Source organism: Papaver somniferum, chromosome 6, assembly GCF_003573695.1.
Source record: "Papaver somniferum cultivar HN1 chromosome 6, ASM357369v1, whole genome shotgun sequence".
Taxonomy (NCBI): Eukaryota; Viridiplantae; Streptophyta; class Magnoliopsida; order Ranunculales; family Papaveraceae; genus Papaver; species Papaver somniferum.
The window spans coordinates 76,389,162-76,409,512 of record NC_039363.1 but is presented as its reverse complement, the minus strand read 5'-3'; the positions used below and the strand labels follow the sequence as shown (position 1 = coordinate 76,409,512).

Sequence of the window (20,351 nt, the reverse complement as noted above, 5' to 3'; positions counted from 1 at the left end):
AATGCATTTTCATGTGGTCATTACTTATCTCTATAAGGATTAAGAGAGAATCATATTTACAAAAGTGTTTGATAATCTTTTGTCGCGCAAATCAATTGAATATGGACCATGGAGTACGTTTTCAATTAGATTGGAACCTTCACTTGTGTATTGAAACAATCAGGCGGATTTGGTATACTCGTCTAAGTGACTATTTGATTGGGAAGGGATAAACAAGTAAGGTATTTTGCCTTGAGTACTCACAAAGAAAATTACTGATTTGGAATTATAACTATCTAAGTCGATGGTATAGACATGGTATGCGCTCTTAATGAAATAAGAGATTTTACAAGCTACTTGAAATTCGAATTTGGGATGAAAATCTGGGAAGAGATCGGTCTGACACCAAGCTTGTGGTATATTATTCCACAAGTTTGCATATGTCCAAAGTTGTCAGGTAATTTAACAAGGACATGCATCATGTTAGCACTCCCATGATTAGTTGAGGTACAAATGTAAGTAAATGACCATTTCGTATAAAGGAAGATGACGAAGATGTGCCGGGAGATGAAATTCCCCTATCTAAGGGAAATAAACGCATTGTTGTACTTACCATAATGTACTCGACCAAATATTTCATCCTCAGTGAACTTGTTAGCTAGATATAGCTTAGCGCCGCCACAACGTCTTTGGAATGGTATAATAAATGTAACAATATACTTAAAAAGGAACCATTTACATGAGTTTTTTTAATCCCTACAAAGACATAAAGATGAATGGACCTTAGCTTCCCAGGAAATAATCGAAGACGATTATTGAATAAAATAACTTTTTGACCCACAACAAAACTATTTCGAGAAATCACCTTATCATGGAAAAGTTTCTTCTTTTCCTTGTATATACGAGAACTCTTGTAAGCATCATTATGTATATCTTCTAGCTTGTTAAGTTGTATCTTCCTTTTTTTATCGCGTTTTCATAATCCATGTTGCACATCTTTATCGCCCAATAAGCCTTGTGTTTAAGTTCAACCGGAAGATTACAAGCTTTACCATAAACCAACCGACATGGAGACATACCAATCGGTGTTTTGTAGGTCGTCCTATATGCCCAAAGTGCACCGTTAAGCCTAAAGTTCCAATCATTCCAAGTGGTATTAACGATTTTCTCAAGGATGGATTTAATCTCTCGGTGTGAGATTTCTCTTGGTTTGGATTTAATCTCTCGCTTGCCCAGTAGTTGGTGGGTGGTATGGCGTACCAACCTTGTGTTTTATGTTGTATTTCTTGAGTAAGGCATGAAAGGATTTTTTAAAATGTGAACCTCCGTCACTAATAACCACTCTTGGTGTACCATGTCTATAGAAGATATATCCCTTCACAAACTCACAAACAACTTGAGAATCATTAGTATGGGTGGCTTTAGCTTCCACCCATTTCGAAACATAATCCACAACAAGAAGTATATAAAAATTTCCATTAGATTTGACAAAAGGACACATAAAATCAATTCCCCACACATCAAATACTTATGCGGCAATAATAGATGTGAGTGGCATTTGATTTCTAGCACCTAGATTGCCTGTTTTTTGACATCTATCACAAGATTTGCAAAAAATATATGCATCCTCAAATAGGGTAGGCCAATAAAAGCCACTTCCAAGCACTTTGAAGCGGTACGTTTAGAACCAAAGTGACCACCATAAGTATGACAAAAAGTAAGAATATATTGAAATTCAAAATTAGGTACGCACCTGTGGATGATTTGATCAGAACCGTATTTCCACGGGTAGGGCTCATCCCACACATACTGCTTGGCTATTTCTTAAGCTTGAGTTTTGAAAATTAGATATTGTACTAGGTACTTGTATTGTAACCAAGTAATTCATTGTATCCGCGTACCAAGGTGTTGAATCGTCAATCAAGAAAAGTTATTCGTCTGGAAAATAATCTTGTAAAGAAAGTTTTTCTTAGGAAACAACAAGTCTACTAAAGTTATCCTCCACGGTATTTTCAACACGTCTTTTATCCTTGATTTCGTAATCAATTTCTTGCAATAGTAGTATCCACCGTATAAGTCTTGGCTTAGCTTCTTTCTTCTTTAACATGTACCTAAGTGTTGCGTGATCGGAATATACAATCACTTTTGTACCCACTAAGTATGATCTAAATTTTTCTAGTGCAAACAATATATCAAATTTTTTTTTCTCGGTGGTAGAAAAGTTGATTTGCGCATCGTTTAGGGTCCTAAATGCATAATAAATCACATGAGACAACTTGCCTACTCTTTGACCCAAAACGACTCCAACTGCATAGTCACTTACATCACACATTAATTCAAACAACAAACTCCAATTCGGTGACTTGGTAATTGGTGCAGTTGTCAACAATTCTTATAATATATCAAAGGCATCCTTACACTCCTCGTTGAAGTCAAAAACTACCTCTTTTGCAATAATTTTCACATCAGCATCGAGATTTTGGAAAAATCTTTGATAAACCTCCTGTAAAAACCTGCATGACCAAGAAACGAGCGAATTTCCCTCACCGAAGTGGGGTATTGTAAGTTTCTTATTAAGTCTATCTTCGTTTTTTCAACTTCGATCCCTCGAGAGGACACGGTGTGACCGAGCACTATTCCATGGTTTGCCATAAAATGACATTTCTCCCAACTAAGAACAAGGTTAGTATATATGCATCTTTTTAGCACAAGTTCAAGATTTTGTAAAAAAAAATCAAATTAACTTCCATAAAAACTAAAATCATCCATAAATACCTCAACGATGCGTTTCACGTAGTCAGAAAATATGCTAACCATACACCTCTGAAAAGTGGCAGGCGCATTGTAAAGCCAAACGACATCTGTCTATAGGCAAATGTAGCAAAAGGACAAGTATAAAAAGTTTTCTCTTGATCCTCCGGTGCAATAACAATCTGATTATAGCCTAAATAATCGTCCAAAAAGCAATAATGTGAATGTCCCGCTGATCTCTCTAACATTTGATCAATGAAAGGCAAAGGAAAGCGATCCTTCCAGTTTGCGGAATTAAGATTTTTGTAGTATATGCACACTCTCCATCCTGTTTGAACTCTTGTAGGAACAAGTATGTCATCTTGATTCCTAAAAACAGTGACACCTGATTTCTTAGGCACCACTTGAACCGGGCTAACCCATCTGTTGTCAAACATTGGGTAAATCACCCCCACACTTAATAGTTTGAGGATCTCTTTCTTCACGACATCCATCATTGGGGGGTTAAGCCTACGTTGAGCATCACGTACCGGATTAATATCATCTTCCATTAGGATTTTATGCATGCACATGGATGGATTAATTCCTTTTATATCAACAATTGTCCAACCAATAGTCGTTTTGTGCTCTTTCAGAACCCTAAGTAGACGTTCTTCTTGTATTGGGGTGAGATTCTTTGCAATAATCACCGGAAGTTCTTCTTTATCACCCAAGTACGCATACCTTAAGTGGTCCGAAAGTGGATTCAATTCTAGTTTTGGTGCCTACACAATAGAAGGTAACGATACCTCATTAGTTACGCATAAATAAATATAAGAGATATTACCCGGTTTAGTTTCTTGTAATGCCGTTAAAGCGCCACATATCTCCACCAGTTCTTTGGATAAGTCGACATCCAGAGTCAGCTGTACGTGAATGTCCAAATCAATGCTATTACGTAACACAACTCCAAGTTCATATTCACCGTTCAACTCAAACATTTGTTGTGCTAACGAACCAATAATGTGGAGAAAACAAAGTGAACATCACTAGGATAATGCATGGCCTCAAATATGTTGAGGCAAATGATCTCCGTATCATATTCCGTAGTGAGTGTACCATTGTCAACATCAATCTTCGTCTTTGCAGTTTTAATGAACGGTTTCCCAAGAAGTAACGAAGTAGATGAAATTATCTCCATTTTGCATATTCACAATATAAAAATCAACTGGAAAGATTAAATGATTCACTTGAACTAACACGTCCTCCACGACTCTCTTAGAATATATATTGGACTTTCTAGCCAGTTGAATAGTAATCCTTGTCTCTTTTAAAGGTCCAAGATTCAAAGAATCATAAACACCAGTTGACATAACACTTCTGGAAGCTCCCCAATCAAGTAAAGCACGCTCGAGTCATCGGTTACCAATAGTAACAGAAACTGTGAAACCACCAGGGTCTTTAAACTTAGAAGACATCTTTTTTAGTAACATAGTTGTAGCACTTTCGCAGTAATTTCATTAGCAATCAACTTATCCTTCCTTGTATACAAATCCTTCAAAACCTTGGCATACCTGGGTATGGTTTTGATGTCCTCAACAAATGGAATATCGATTTGTATTATGCTGAAAATATCCGTGATCACCTTGTCTTGATCTTCTTTCTTGGATTTGGCGAAACGACTAGGAAAAGGAGGTGGTATAGTAAAATCGAGTACCATGTCCTTAGGTTGGCCAGTTGAGGTTGGATTTTCCTTAGGTATGGTTTCCGCCTCTACTTCCTTCTCAATATCGTCACTAGGTACATGTATTTATCCTGTATCCATATTAGAATATGCTACTTGCCTTCAATTTCTTAAGGTTACTGCCTTGACGTGCTTTCTTGGGTTCAGAAAAGGATGAGATGGCAATTGTATTGATGCTTGTGATTTCATGATATTCATGTCTGTTGCCAATTTCCCAACTTGAGTTTGCAATTCTTTGATAGCCGCATCATTCTTCCGTTGATTCTGTTGCAACATAGATGTGAGACTCTGCATCATGGTAATCATCTTCTCTGAGGCGTCTGAGCTTGGTGTTGTGGTTGTTGCAAATCACCTTTTCTAACATACGGATTTGGAGATGCTGCTTGCTTGTTGGCATAACTGAATTAGGATGATCTTTCCAACCATGGTTATAAGTATTATAATAAGGATCATACCTTGGCCTCTGATTATGAAATATGGCATTTACCTCGGCTTCATATTCGTATGAAGGAATGATTATTGCTTCCATTCTTTGGACTACCTTCTCTATGTTGTTCATCCGTTTCTCTGACTCTGAAGTTTCATCTATCTCGCTAACTCTTCTGATATTTGAGTTGTTCCTAGCGTAGAACTGTTAAGCATTCAAAGTCATACTCTCAATCAAACTAGTTGTATGTGAGATTATCTTTTCAGTAATTGAACCACCAGCGGCTGCATCAATCAAATTCCATTGCTCTATAAGTAATCCTTCGTAGAAATATTGAATAATGAGTCTTGGAGATATGTTGTGGTGAGGGCAACTCGCCACTAATCTTTTGTACCTCTCCCGATATTCATAAAGAGACTTCCCAGTAATTTGTAGAATACCATTAATCTCTTTACGAACATAGGTTGCTTTAGAAGCAGGAAAATTCTTCTATAGAAATAACTTTTTCATCTCAGTTCATGTTGCAACGCTTCCTGGAGGAAGGTAATACAACCATTCTTCTGCTTGATCTATCAAAGAGAATGGGAAAGCTTACAATATTGTTGTATCACTGTCCTCGGTACCTTACCTAAGACTTGTCATTTTGTGCTGGAATTTTTGAAGATAACGGTTCGGATCTTCACCTGGAAGTCCCTTGAACTTCAGTAAATGGTGTATAATATTCGACTTCAGCTTCACTGTCTCAGATAGAGTAATACACAATGGTTGTGAATCTAAGCATGAAGATGTCAACTCTCGCAGCTTCTTCTTCTCTGGAGGAGGAGGTGGGGGCGGTGGTGGAGCTGCACCGTTTGTCATATCCTCTGATGTAAACGACCCTTCTTGTTGTTGATTTTCTTGTAACATCGTTCCTTTATGGTTTTTAATTCTGCACCTCTGGTAATCCCAATCTTTCGGTGCCAGAGATTAAGTACCTGGAACCAAAAATCTAGAAAAACGAAAAAAAAACTAACAAAATAAAGCAATTGAAAATATTAAGTTGTAAGCAACATAGAGAGATATGATCGAGGAATCCTTCTTCGTTAATAAATATTCATTGAAGTAGTATATTCATCTATTCGTCATTACTCGTAGATTATCACCAACCGTAGAATAACAGGTATGCTTAGCTATTCTCAAAATTCCTTAAATCACTGGATGACAGGTACACTTAGTCACCAGATTTTATACGCCTGGACCACCTTTAGGTACGCTTACAAGATGTAATTCAGTCGAATGCGTTAGGGTTTGTGAATTTAGTTTTTATCCTAGTAGTTAGACTCAGTACGCTTGATCTACTTGCTAAGGTTGTGTTCACACACGATTGCTTTACAGAATCCCTCTGCAAAGTCTCACGTTCTCTACTTGTGTAAGGAATTATTCAACAATTATAGATATCCTAACCCTTACTAGCAATAGATTAGATCAACAAATACATTTAGTTGTCCACCTAAACAATCTATTAATCAATCATAAATATTTTTATTAGTAAACACAAACGATAATCATATGAAGAAACCAAAATAGATTCATGTACTAAATCAAATCTTACTTACAACTTAGAATTCGTCCTCAAACAATAGGTGTTTATCTACTCATGTATGTAGAAAAATCCATGATATACGTATAAGAAAAGTCTAGAAATATTATTACGATTAATGAACCGCTCTGAAACCCTAGCTTTCGCTCCGGGTGTAGTTACTTCTCTCCAAGACTTACAATTTCGTGGTGTATTGATTTCTACTTTCACATGACCTAATACCTCTTTATATGGGTTTACATTGCTTTTACTTCAAGTATCTAAGTTGGTTCAAGAACCTGACCCTAAACTACGAAAGAAAGACCCTAAAAATAGTTCGTGATTTTTGGCCTTCATGGTTTGCGAATGAAATTTTGCCATAAAATCCAGGGACTCTCGTTTGCGAACCCAATATGCGAACGAGATTTTCAGTTACGCCCATTTGCGAACGAACTTGTCTTCGGTATTCGATAAAATTGGTTTTGGCCGTAAATGACCTTGGTCTTTGGCCCGTCTCTTGGTCTTTGGGCTTTGGCCCGTCTCTTTATTTTGAGCAATTTGCTCCTTTTGTCGCACTTCTTCCACTTCTTTTGGACCTGGGCACTTGGATATTTGGATTACTTATTTTCTTGGCTCCTATTGGCAACTTTCCGTTCTTCTTGAGATGATTCACCTAATAGAAACAAATAAATAAAACCAAAGTAATAATTCGAAAATATGCAAGAATAATAACTAAAACAAGCATGGAATAGTCATTAAAATCATATGAAATATGCACTTATCACAATACAAAGCAACAAACACAATAATCCTAGATAACCTCAAGAAAGCTCTGAATATGATAAAACAAATGGAAGGTGGACAATTTTTACAAGGAGTCCTCTAGGCATATAGGACGGCACCAAGACGGTTAACAAAAAGTGGCACCATTTATGTTAGCCTATGGTGTATAGCCTATGATCCCCATATAGCTACTACTACCAACCACAAGAACTCTTGCATAACGTTCAAGGCAATATTCTAAAATCTCTTAAAGGATAAAGAGTTTTTGGAAGATGTTAGGGACAAAACGTCAAGAAAACTAACGATCTACTAGCAATCCAACAAAGTTTCCAACAAAAAAGTGTTGCGAACGAATTTTCCTTCCAAGTGAACAAGTGAGAAGAAAGACAGGGAAAAAAATGGTAGATCCATAAAAACCAAAATTACGAGTAAATTGGGGATGCCCTTCAAATGTCGGTTTTTCTCATCAGAATGATAGTAAATAGAGGCGAGCATTTGGGATCGAATCCACGGATTCTAGCCGGCCCATCCCTTTTTTCACGTGTAGGTGTTTGTCCCGAACACCAACAGATTGAATGTAGGTACAGAATAAGAATCCATTGGACATCCACACCCAAGTTAATTGATATTCCTTTTCAGTATGTTATCTTGTTCACTAATATTGATGCCAGTTGCTTAGTTAAAGCACTAATAAACAATTTTCCTCATATTATTATATTAGATAAAAATGTTATAATCATATAAAATTGATGATTTTCTTTTCTAGCATTTGACGGGAAATGAATGTTTTTTCCAGAATTTGATGGGCGAGTAAAAAAAACACTAGTAAAAGTTTTGCATATCATCCATATCTAGGGCTGTTAACGGGTCCGGGTCCTCCCGGGTAGTACATGGCCCAGAACCGGACCCGACATATCAGCGTCGGTTCCGGTTCCTAACGGTTCCGGGGCCGGTTCCATAATGTGTTGGCCCAGAACCGGACCCGATAAAGGTCACGGGTAATCATCGGGTCCGGGTACCCATCGGGTAAAAACACAAACTTATATCAGTTATATGACTTCCCAATTTTATGGCTCCTGAGTACTGAAAAAGGATTATTCAACACCTGAAAAGTGACCATCTTTAACATACATACAAAAGTAGAGTAAACTTGAGCTTAGAATCCTTAGATTAGGAAAATCAAAGTTACTTTCCTAGCTATAAGTAAGAATCTACCATTATATATGATAAATATTAAATACAAAAGTTGGCAGACATTTTTTTAGCCGATAACTACAAGTAACGCCATCCCTAATGGCTAATATAGTCTGTCGTATTATAACCACAAAAGTTGACAGACATATCATTCTATAAAGTGTAGAAGCCCCAAAAGATAAATGCGTTTCCTTCACAAGTACATATACAAAAAAGAAGGATGTAGTTCGCACTTCGCATGTTCTTTGGCTATGCCTATATAATATATATATACCAAAAAGAAGTTCCAACCAGTTCACTAAAGATTTCACCATCATATTTCCAATTGTTCCTGCAAGAGAAACAAAAACAGTTGATCATATTCCCAATTTTTCCCAATTCAGAAACCACCTCAAAATTATTATCACTACCACATTCTCTACCAAGTTTAAGGAAATACATTACGTAAATACAATGTGCTACGAGTAAAAAACTACAAATCTTGCATCTTCAACCAAACAACGTGTACAAGTAACCATATCACAATCAAATACCTTGCTTGTGATGAAGCAAGAGTTGCTTCCGTGATTGCACTCACAAAATATACAACTAGCTAGGGCCAGGACCACAAGCAAACATTACAATTCCCAAATATACAACTAGCTAGGACAAATATTGTATAGACATACACAAGTCAAACTTTCTTATACTGTACTACTAATCACATTTCGACAAAGTTTAAGGAAATACAAATTTGTGCGTTCCAAGGTTAGCTGGTTATTTTACCTTAAATTGATAGTCAGTCAGTTAGACAATGTGCGATGTTGCATCATCATCGTCTGACTCGAGCTCCTCCATTGCCTCCAAAAGAGTCTGAAGTGAAGTACTACCTAACCCAAATCCCTCATCTAACACAATAAAATAGTTAGTTGACGTACAAGAACCATAGTAAATGAATCACTAACTAAAATTGATATAATAGCAAACATGAAATGAATATGTTACTTACTCTTCAGCGCACTTCTTATCCAATCTTGTGTGCATATCAGAGCTTCAATTGTTTCTGGAAGCATTGAAGAACGAAATTTATCTACAACTCTACCACTGGTGCTGAAAACAGATTCAGAAGCCACCGATGATGCGGGAATTGTTAATATATCACGAGCTATCACTGCTACAATTGGATACATTGGTCCATGAAATTTCCACCACCCCAAAACATCAAAACTAGAATCATTCAGATCAATACCACTTCCTTTTCTAATAGGGTGAACATCAGCTGATAGGTATTGCTCTAGATCTGTGCGAACAACGTCATGTTGTGAACTTTCTTCCAGAAATGCCGTCAAACCTTTCCTTCTAAAAGTAAAAGAACTTTGAGAAGATGAAGTACTACCACTACTACCAACTGAATCTTCCATGTTCACTTGATTTGTCGAAATGTTTGCTGAGTATACATGAGCTGAAGAAGCATAATGTGTTGCATATTCATTATACAATCTTTTCAAGACTTCCATAACTTCTAACTTCTTCTCCTCGCTGTTACCAGGATATATTAATGGGAAATAGTAATCCAATAATTTCATTTTAAACCGAGGATCTAAAATGGAATCTATTGCAAATGTTTTACTAGTAAGTTGCCAATATCTTTCAAACTTTTTCATCATATACACTGCCATTTTTGAGATTAATGCATCATCGGAATCACACCACTCACGAAGTTCTAAATACAAAGAACAAGCAGTATCAAAATAACGATTAACTGTCACGTATGACGTACCTGAAAAGAGAATGGTGACTTCATAAAAGAACTTCAAGCAAATTGAAAGACTACTTGCATCCTTCCAGTCTTCACTCGTTGGAGCAACATTAAGAAAATCAGGTTCAATCTTCCCGAACCGGTTAAATGCTTCCCGAAATAGAAGTGTTGTTTCAAGCATCAGATAGGTAGAATTCCACCTTGTATCAACGTCTTGAATCAACTTTTTATCAGGAGCATTGACTTGCAAGCAAACTTCTTTAAATTTTTGTTGTCTTTGTGGTGAACCTCTAATAAATTTCACTGAATTTCTAATTTTCTGTATTTCTTCTTTAATTTGCAGCATCCCATGATCAACAATAATGGAAACTACATGAGCAGAACATCGAACATGAAATAATTCCCCATCCAAAAGTAATCCATTATCTGGTTTTAGCCGAGCAAGAAGTTCACTTACCACGACTTTGTTAGTTGAAGCATTATCCAGCGTAATTGAAGCTATCTTCCTATCTATATTCCACTTGTACAACTGCTCCATCAGTACCTTTGCAATGTTAACTCCAGTGTGTTGCACATCCACATCGTTAAAAGATAAAATTCTCTTCTGAATCTTCCATTCTTCATCAACATAGTGAGCTGTCAAAGCCATATATCCTCTATTCTGAGTGGTACAAGTCCACATATCAGTAGTAAGGCTTATGCGACTCTGTATCTTACTAAAAATCTCGTACAAATGCTTCTTTTCCATTTGATAAATCTTTATGCAGTCTGACTTCGTAGTGTTCCGCTTCACAAGTTTAATATTGGGTTGTAATGAAGTCAGCACCCTTCTAAAACCAATGTACTCTACAAATGAGAAAGGGAGTTCATGCAAGATAATCATTCTTGCAATACAATCACGAGTTACTTCTTGGTTAAACTTAAATTTGTAAGCAGCCACTGACCCATCTTGTGTTTCACTAGCTTTCAAGAACATTTGGTTAATTTGCTGTTGTGCTCCTTTGTACGCCATACAACTATTTAGATGTTTCCTCAAACTGCTTGTCCCATTTTTGCTCTCCGCACCAATATTCCTCTTGCAGTGCTTGAATTCTCCGTGTGTTTTCCCTTTTATCAATACCTCTTGAAATTCAGCCCAATACTTTGAGGTTCTTTTGCGTTTACGTGTAGGTGACGAAACCACATATGTTGTTGCCGCTTCTATATGATCAGAATCAGAATCACAAGAATCACTTGACTCACTGGCTACAGTTTCTACTTCTTTTGACTCTGCTGAGTTTACAACTTTACTCTTCTTTGCAGCCTTCGAAACGGTAACTTTAGTCTTCTTTACAGGAACACAATGATCACCAACACTACTTCCTGTTTGACTTTTCATGTTGCCTCTGCAAGGAAAAACCAACAAACATCTGTATCAGCCTATCAGGTGTCATAAAGTATAAACGATAATAAATTTAACAAGCATATACAGTAAGGAAAAGACAAATGTTCCAAGCATATACGTATAAACAGCATACGCATCAACCACACACAAGGAATTAGTAGTTTATGACTTAATTGCCAAAATGGCAGTAGAAGACTTGCTCTTGTGCATGTTTGCTGCAAGCTACTGAAAACGCCCAACCTTCGAGCTATCATTGATTTCTCACAAAAACAACCATAGAGTTCACATATCATTGAGATTACAGGGATACCCATTCAAGCATAATAAGTTTGCCTTGTCTGTGCAAGAGAAATCATCAAGAACAAGGAAAAAAAATTGATACAAAATGAAAGAAATTAAACAGTAGACTAATAAGAGATGAGCGATTCATTTCAACTAGACAATTACTAGATAAGAAATAGTATAATAACTAGACACAGCAACAAATCTAGGCCGGCCTGTTTGACAACTCTACCCACAAATCTAACTTCACTAGCATCAACAATTAGAGCCATAAGTTCAATTATTGAATTTAGAGAAATTGAGCACACCAAATACTGATTAAAATTGAGAAATTGAAAGATACCCACTGATTAAAATTGAGAAATTGAAAGATACCCACTGATTAACCTTTAAGAATTTGTAGAGTAGCATATCATACTTTTCTTTCAGTGAAAGAATTTGAGAAACAAAGGATTTCCACTTCCACTGTGTAGAAGTAGTTGCAGGCAGAGGCAGGAGAAGAAAGTAGATCGGAATGGGTGGTGAGCTTCTCATCCTTTCCTTTATATATGACCTAATTTTCGCTGAGAATTTTACACAATTAGCCTTTATGAAATACCCGAATACCCGCGGGTACCCGACGGAGTAGGATCCGGATGGACCCGTTCATAAACGGGTATATATGGGTAACTATCCGCCGGGTCCAAGATGGTTAATGGGTCCAATTTAAGGACCCGAAACCGGACCTGAATCCATCGGTTCCGGTTCCGGACCCGGTTAATGGGTACCCATTGACAGCCCTATCCATATCTAATCCATCACATGTTGTTTAGGATATTATTAATGTGATGCCACCGGACCAATCCACACCATGCTCACCTGTTGCTTATCTCAGTGGACAGACACACTGCTATCGGGCATGGTTGTCCCAGCCCAAGTGTACTCAAGAATCAAGTTCAGTCCAAGATGCATAATAGTCAAGTCAAGTAGTCAACTACCTATCAGTATCAAGAATTAGGGTTAGGGTTTTATTGACAGGATCGGCCGTCTTAGGTTTTAGAGCTGCACGCTATATAAAGAACCTCACTCCATAATCTCAATATCGTTCTCAGTTCTCCTTCTACTACATCCTATATATCGTCTTAGTTAGGGCTGTATGTTTGATTTCCATTATACTGTTCTTATTTTCATTCTTAGGGTTTATGTTTTTTGATTTATCATTAGAAATCCCAATGAGGAAGCGAACCCAAAAGATAGGAAGTGCCGTATGACACTTAAACCCAGCAGTTGATATCGTTTCTTCCTATTAAACCAAGAAAGTTCTTAGAGGTCTTCTGATTTTGTTTTGTTTCCATTAGAATTTCCAAAGAATTCTTTTGATCTCACTTCACTATCAGGCTAAAGGTCTCTTAAGATAGTACTGGCGGTGGTGGATGTATTCGTTTCTTCTGCTGTGTGTATGATTTGGAAAGGGAATCTGAGGGTATATGTTTCTAATCAAATATTGTAATTTTTTTATGTGTGAAATTTGTCCGAGCCACGTTAAATAGACAATGACCATCAATGCTATGATTGGACCTATATAAATTCCATATTTCGCATCTTGATAGGAATCTGTACACTGATTTACCATTCATTTGCAGAGCCGTTTTGTGCGATTACAACCTTTATATTTCTTAAATAAATTAGGATTGAAATAAGTTGTGGATATATTGATTGCCTGTGATGATCAAACTTATTTGGAATTACCGTCTGAATTATTTGATGTTAACCTTTGGCTGTTTTTCTGAGGCATTCTTAATTATATCTTAGGTTAGTGTTTTTGATTTGGTCAGTTTGTAATGTTATTTTTGACGGGGATGGCTTTCTGGCAGAAAGACTCCTAACTTGTTGAAGCGAACAAAATCCGTGTTCGTAAAATTCATAGTAAACGTCGGAAATTAAGTTCTGTTGACGTTGTTGGTCCTCTTCGGAGTTCCACCGTTGTTTGAACGGTCTCATATTCCATCGCCTTGGGGAGCTGCGTTGTGGCCATTACCTCTTGGGACTGGCCATGAGACAGATATTCTATTCAAGTTAACTCATCATGTTAGTTGTCTCTTGTTGTTTATGTTGATTACTGATGATAGGTTTGGAAAATTGCACCATTTTGGATGAGAGGAAGAGTCGGTATGATTTGTGGATGCATCTAGTTTAATTTTTAGGGTTTTACCATGTTTTTGTATTCACAGGCCATTTCGACTTTCTTCTCATCTTTTTTTTGGCTGCGTTTCAAGCTTGTCTTAGTTTTTACTGTTATGGAACGCATGTTTGTCTTTTGATGGGGGAGGTTTTGGCAAAAATTCTCTCTTTCACTGATAGGAGCAAACCAGTTATGTTTGTAAATTCCTATGTAAACTTTGCACACAAAGCTTGATATGTCAGCCGGTTGAAAAATCTCCATATTGGGCGGTCTCATATTCCATTGCCTCGGGGAGCTGCGTTGTGGCCATTACCTCTTGGGACTGGCCATGAGACATATATTTTTTATTTCTGTTATCTTGATTTATGTTTTGAATTTGAGCCTATGAGGATATCTGATATAAAGAACACCATCTTTCGGGACTGACTGGCTTAACGCCTTGGTGACAAATTCTGCAATTCTGAGGCTTATAATCTTAGTTTCATTACTATGTTAACAATTATAGTTGTTGCTTGCTTGTTGCTTGTGTATATATTTGCAGGTGCAGGCTGTCCAGATATGGAACTGGGTTTTCTGTATAAAAATGCTGCCTCTGTTTGAAGATTATGAAAATTATGTATTAGATGGGTCTCACACTCTGTGTGTCTGGCTGTACTGTGTATAGTTCGTAAAATTGATCTGATGATATGATTTGTATCATAGTAATTTAAGAAGTGTTTTTTCTATTCCATTTATCTTTGAATTTTTTGGCATAATTTTTTATTATGCCTGTTTTTCTAAGGTTAGAATTGGTAGATTCGACTCTGACCATATCATTCTACACTGCCATTTCTCTAAGGTTAGAATTGGTAGTCATATGACTCATATCCTGCATTATTATTACTCTGCAATCTTCTAGCTAGCAACCTCACAACTGAAGTTATGCACGGTGCAATAACACTTTTCAAAATCAAAATAAAAATAAAAGAGTCTACGGTTAGACAAACTAAGGCAGTCAATAAAAAATACCACTGTACTAAATCAAAATAAAAGAGGGTGACAAACTAAGCCAGTCAATAAAAAAACCACTGTACTACGCGGACGAAGCCCAAAGTCTGCTGAATATTGACTGCAACCAACGTCGTATAATGACTGCTAACAAAGTCAGAGATTGATTGAGTTGCTTAAGTACACATACCCATACGGCTGCAACAAGCTAAGTTCGATCTAACGGTTGAAAGATATTAGCTTGGTTGAATCAGGTTTTTTATCTAGCATAGAAGAAAAGAATGCCTTCCATTTTCCTTTATTCTATAAGATATCTTAACAAAGTGTACCAGTTCATGATTCCTAACTTCCTTTAAGAATTAAGAATATTGGAAGGAACTTAAGCTTTGTCCGGCTTCAGCCCTTAAAAATGATAAATTAGGGTTTTAAAGGGATCTACATGGAAAACAAAATTGTAGCTACTTTCTTAAAAGCAAAATAGAAAGAAATAAGTTAAATCCTTAGCAGATCAATTAGTTTCGTTTTTAGGTTTTGTGCTACTTTCTTAAAAGCAAAATAGAAAGAAATAAGTTAAATCCTTAGCAGATCAATTAGTTTCGTTTTTAGGTTTTGTGTATGTAGTCAAGAGAGCATTTTTAAGGGATCTATATGCAAGCTCCCAGTTTTTTAATTCCCACAATCGCTCTTGACCTATGATATATGTAATAGCAACCGATGATATATGTAATAGCAATAACTCTGTAGTCTTTTCTGCTGATGTTAATCCAAGAAATTCAGTCATTGGAAGAACAACTACTCACGAGTATGTCTCTGAAGAGACTGAATCCGCAGATTAACGGAGGCCCGGTAATATATGTCTTATTTAAAAGAAAAATAGAAAGAAAGAAAACAGTCCTATCTAATTCTAGGTGTTTCATTCGTGACAACAGTTTCCTCTTGTCTCTTCACAAGTTTACATAAGAAAAAGCTGCATGCGGTTCAACTGCATTCTGGAACTCTGCAGAGAAATTAGTATGGAGTTGGTTTTTAAGTCTCATGGTCTTATGAACTCAATTTTCATTACTGGAATTTCTGAATCAATCTTCTATCAACAACACTCATTCTGAATGTCAGGTTACAAGTATTGAATGTCAGGTTACAAGTATTTGTGATTCATTGTACAAGTATCTTTGAGGCCTGACACGATAGAGTCACTTCAAGCAATGATCTTCAAGGCCTGATACGATAATGATCTTCAAGGCTTGATACGAATTGTCGTTGACAATCAGCATTTTCACCTCTAAATGATGAATCTTACTATAAATGGATGACTGTTTTGTTTTAAGGTCAAAACAGCAGGAAAATCTGCAGTACGTTAAGGCACAGCTGCCATGGAGACCTCAACCCTGCTTGCCTAAGCAAAGATAAGAAAATGGCCAGTCACCTACAACTGAGTTGAGCAAAATTGCACAAAACCTGATTAGCAAAGAACACAATCTCGGCCAACAAAGGGCATCACCCCTCAGGTGTAAACACTATATGTCTGTAAAAAGAATAAATCATGTTGTACCTGTTTCATTCAATTTCTTTCTCGGGTCCAAAGCATATTGTGCAACATACTGAAACTAAAATAAGCAAGCAACCGACGAGTCTTCCAAATGATGGTGTTAGCCTTGACAAACCCATCCCCAATAGTTGCAACAAGAGAGGCTGTAACCATGAAAAGTTTTAGTCACTATTTTCTGGAGGGAAGAAATTAAGCACCTACAAAAAATAGCTACTGCACAAGTGAAACAGCCATTATGACTGTTCAATTACTTTCTGTTTGAATATTCAAGAAGCTAGAACAATTGGGAATACCTCGATGTAATGCATATTTGCAACTTTGCTGGTTTTTTCAAGCTGAAGACCACGTGCTAAAAGCACCTGCAAGTGATAGAAAGTTAAGACATTCGGTTATGCTAAGTAGTTTTTGAGTCTTTAGATGTCTTATATATGTAGAAAAAAAAGTTTTGATTCATACGACATGGATCTGCTCAGATTAAGCTAATTTGAGCTAATAACGCAAGATTACCTCCGCAAAGAAGGCAAATGTACCAAGGACTACCATGAGAAAAATCGAAGAGAAACTAGGCAGGACGTAACTCTGTAGAAATTGAATAACATTTAACACATGATCATCATATAGTTTAAAGAATTTAGAGAAAGTCTCAACTATGTTTCTCAATGTTACCTGCAAGAGGAAAGTAGATACTGCTGCAGCAGGACAAGCCACTAGACTAAACGAAAACACGGTAACACTGCGACAGGAGAGGATCTTACACTAAGAAAATAGCTTTTACAAATTCAAGTATTTGACTATTTAAAATTCTGAATAGAAATAAACTTAAATGCAAGTTACATGATCAGTATCTTACACAGGTTGATCAGATGCCTTCGCTCCAGCTCGGATGAGGCAGTAGCTGATCCCACCAGTAATTGATGACAATAAACCGACTAGCACAGCAAAAAACGGGTGGTTTACCCTAACAATGTAACTATTGCCTAACTCTGTCGTTTGAGCTATCCCTCCTGTGTATAAAAACAGAAACAAGCTTTTCATCTCAAGTGTAAAAAGTGTCAACTTTGCATCTGTCTTTAAGGCACAATCTAAAATTAAGTTGAAGCATGCTCATGTCAGATAAGCTTCAGCCATGAAAGCCATTTGCCAGTAGGCAGTACGTTCCCATCCAAGGGACCAACTCCGAACCTTATGATAATAATGCAAACAAGTCCGCCACTATGTGGGAATTTTCGACTCGTAAGAAGAAAATCATCTCAGGCAGGTGCGACACCCTTATGTTATCATGCAAATGTAGGTCCCAATTCAATAATTTTGCTCTTAAAAAAAGTGGAGTATCACATCCATCCTAGTTCCTAGCAGAAGAGAGAGAGAGGTGTAACTCTATTTACAATCCAAACCTTACAATAATAATGCAAACAAGTTCGCCACTTTGTGGGAATTTTCAACCCCTGAGAAGAAAAATCATCTCAGGCAGGTGACACACCCTATGTTATCATGCAAATGTAGGTCCCAGTTCCGCTTTTAAAAATAGTGGAGTATCACATCCTTCCTAGTTCCTAGCAGAAGAGAGGTATAAATCTATTTATAATGAGAACAGTCTTTGAGAGAAGCACATAAAACAGACATTTATATAAGAAGTACCATAGAGCTGAACCAAGCAACACAATCTTCGTACAAGTTAAGAGCTGTACATTCCCATGAACCATACCTTGCGCTATAAGCATCGGTCTGAAAATAAAAAGCAGGCCGAAGAAACTGCATGCTGGACCTGACAAGTGGACCAGATATATCAGAAATTATCACTTCATGAGTGTTGACAAACAGTTCTTTATAAAGCAAAAAGAAATATAGCTCCTGCACCAATTATTAACAAGCAAGTGATCCACATACAATTTTTTTGAATTTACCGAAGGACTGTATTTCTATTGAACATTGTGGACAACAGAGACAAGTTTTACCTGGATACACTGGTATATCTAGTTAGCTAAAGACTAGTGTCACTACTAGGGACCCATAGTTTCAAGAATAGTAGAGTGATATCAAATTTTAGTACTGGCAGTCCAAATGTTGGAGCAGGTAGTAACCTATGGATCTAGGAAGCTCAATATCATGACCCATACCTCCAATATCTGCGAATTTCAACTTCTCTTGCAGAAATATTCTCGCTGCAATTGAAGCCATAACTGGAGTTGTGAAGTTCAGCACTATAGCTCGAGACAGAGGAAGGTTTTGTACACTGAAAGACGTAACAAAGAGAAAGGCCAAAATAAGGTTGAATTGTCATCTCCATTTTAATTTATTGTGAGTGTGGCATGGTACATTTTGTCTAACAAAAATAAGTGCAAAAACAGTCCCCCCAGAAAAGCTTCTGCCAAAAGTAAAGGAACTACAAAAAAAAAAAAATTCTTTTAATATCCAAGTCAGACTAGTAAATCACTCACCTATATATAAAACTGAACAACGATAGAAATCCTATCAGGGCTCTTGAAGCCAGAAGATGCCTTACATTTGCTGGTCCGAAAATTGGTTGTCCAGTCTTTCTCAACCATACTAATGACAAGATCATAACAATTGTACATCTTGCAAATATAGTTTCAAACAAAGGAATTGCTTCAACTGCCAATTCAGAATCATCAAAAACGCATCAGTATAAAAATCAATATCTCACTCGAATAACAAGAAACAGCTCATTATCCATATTTGAATGAAATTATTTTCTGTCTACCCTCTTTATAAGCAGTTAGTAATAAGTTTCCTAACCTGTGAAAATATCTGATAGGATATCCATGACACAATATACCAAGGAAGATAATGCCATGCACAATAAACCCGAGTACTTGGATCCACTCCATGCCCAAGAAACAAATTGATTAAACAATGCTACCTCCACCTCCCCAGATTTCACCACTCTCTCCTGCACAGCAATTACACCTAAAATTGAACAATGATCCAATACTATTTCTATTTCAAAATCAAATACTAGCATCAAGAAATTCTCTTATTAAAGAGGCGAAAATAGATAAAAATGAAGTAACTTTTGATTCAGGAAGAGATTGATTGATTGATTACCTTACTTTGTTTTCTACGAGGATATGAGAGAGTAAAGATATTGATCTTAGATTTGTCAACTTGTGGTAAAAGAGGCGCAATTTCATCAGTTAAGGATGAAATTTCTGCATCGGTACTATTATTAACCAGCTCAATAACATGCTCTTCTCCTCCTCCTCCACCACCACCACCACCATTACTCATTTCTACAGACGACGATATCGATGATGGTGACGATATCTCCATACCCTTCTTACTCACCAACCAAAACCCCTAATTCTAAATTACAATGGCTGAATCGAAAATTCAAGCATTCATTGGTCTTACAGAAGTTAATTTTGAGAAGACGACTCCAATGAAGTCTGAATCTCTCTATTCTCTCTCTAGTTGTATGAAGTGGACATCTGAACGGTTGTTGAGTTGATGATCTCTCTGAGACGAAGACTAACCTCGTGCTTATTGTGGACGGTTGATATCATGTCTCATGCAGCAAGTTTTGTATCCCTCAACATGCAACGAAATTGTAGTGGCCAGGTATGACCAGTCCCAACAGTGAAGCGCAAACATTGCGCAATATTGAAGTTGTGGTCTGCTGATAGAGCTGCACAGTCCAACGATGTGGCGCCAAGATGGCTGAAACAAGAAAGGCTATTTGACACATCCAATATTACGCGATAGTGTTGCATATCCTTATTCAAAGTTACCCAGTTCAAGGAAGGAATAAAGGATGAAATGCAAGTCATGGAATGATTTTGGCATTGTCCCAAGCATTGGCCAAAGCTTGGACAATGCA

At 37.0% G+C, this 20,351-nt stretch overlaps 1 protein-coding gene, 1 long non-coding RNA gene, 3 other non-coding genes and 1 pseudogene across 6 annotated transcripts; 4 read left to right on the top strand and 2 right to left on the bottom strand.

Moving 5' to 3' along the window:
• Nucleotides 1-8,549: 8,549 nt before the first annotated feature.
• Nucleotides 8,550-9,524, bottom strand: LOC113285773. Its single transcript, XR_003328930.1, has 3 exons — nucleotides 9,404-9,524; nucleotides 9,181-9,302; nucleotides 8,550-8,746 (listed from the first exon to the last, which is right to left on the bottom strand). It is a non-coding gene; the product is annotated as an uncharacterized LOC113285773 (long non-coding RNA).
• A 3,501-nt stretch (nucleotides 9,525-13,025) lies between these two features.
• LOC113292289 lies at nucleotides 13,026-13,092 on the top strand. Its single transcript, XR_003331772.1, has one exon. It is a non-coding gene; the product is annotated as a small nucleolar RNA U49 (small nucleolar RNA).
• A 235-nt stretch (nucleotides 13,093-13,327) lies between these two features.
• Nucleotides 13,328-13,464, top strand: LOC113292288 (annotated as a pseudogene).
• A 50-nt stretch (nucleotides 13,465-13,514) lies between these two features.
• Nucleotides 13,515-13,596, top strand: LOC113292271. The gene has a single exon (XR_003331755.1). It is a non-coding gene; the product is annotated as a small nucleolar RNA snoR77Y (small nucleolar RNA).
• A 762-nt stretch (nucleotides 13,597-14,358) lies between these two features.
• Nucleotides 14,359-14,449, top strand: LOC113291993. Its single transcript, XR_003331684.1, has one exon. It is a non-coding gene; the product is annotated as a small nucleolar RNA SNORD96 family (small nucleolar RNA).
• Nucleotides 14,450-16,005: 1,556 nt separating this feature from the next.
• LOC113288038 (uncharacterized transporter jhp_1155-like) lies at nucleotides 16,006-19,957 on the bottom strand. 2 transcript variants are annotated; one of them, XM_026536975.1, is made up of 11 exons: nucleotides 19,580-19,957; nucleotides 19,271-19,424; nucleotides 18,952-19,126; nucleotides 18,631-18,746; nucleotides 18,219-18,278; nucleotides 17,364-17,517; nucleotides 17,180-17,246; nucleotides 17,021-17,092; nucleotides 16,807-16,872; nucleotides 16,517-16,656; nucleotides 16,006-16,360 (listed from the first exon to the last, which is right to left on the bottom strand). In XM_026536975.1, the coding sequence occupies exons 1-10, from the start codon at nucleotides 19,802-19,804 to the stop codon at nucleotides 16,522-16,524; spliced, it is 1,224 nt and encodes a 407-aa protein (XP_026392760.1). In that variant the 5' UTR covers nucleotides 19,805-19,957; the 3' UTR covers nucleotides 16,006-16,360; nucleotides 16,517-16,521. The 2 variants fall into 2 exon arrangements, with proteins under 2 accessions (XP_026392760.1, XP_026392759.1); XM_026536974.1 differs by having other exon boundaries at nucleotides 16,006-16,396; nucleotides 19,580-19,956.
• Nucleotides 19,958-20,351: the final 394 nt, after the last annotated feature.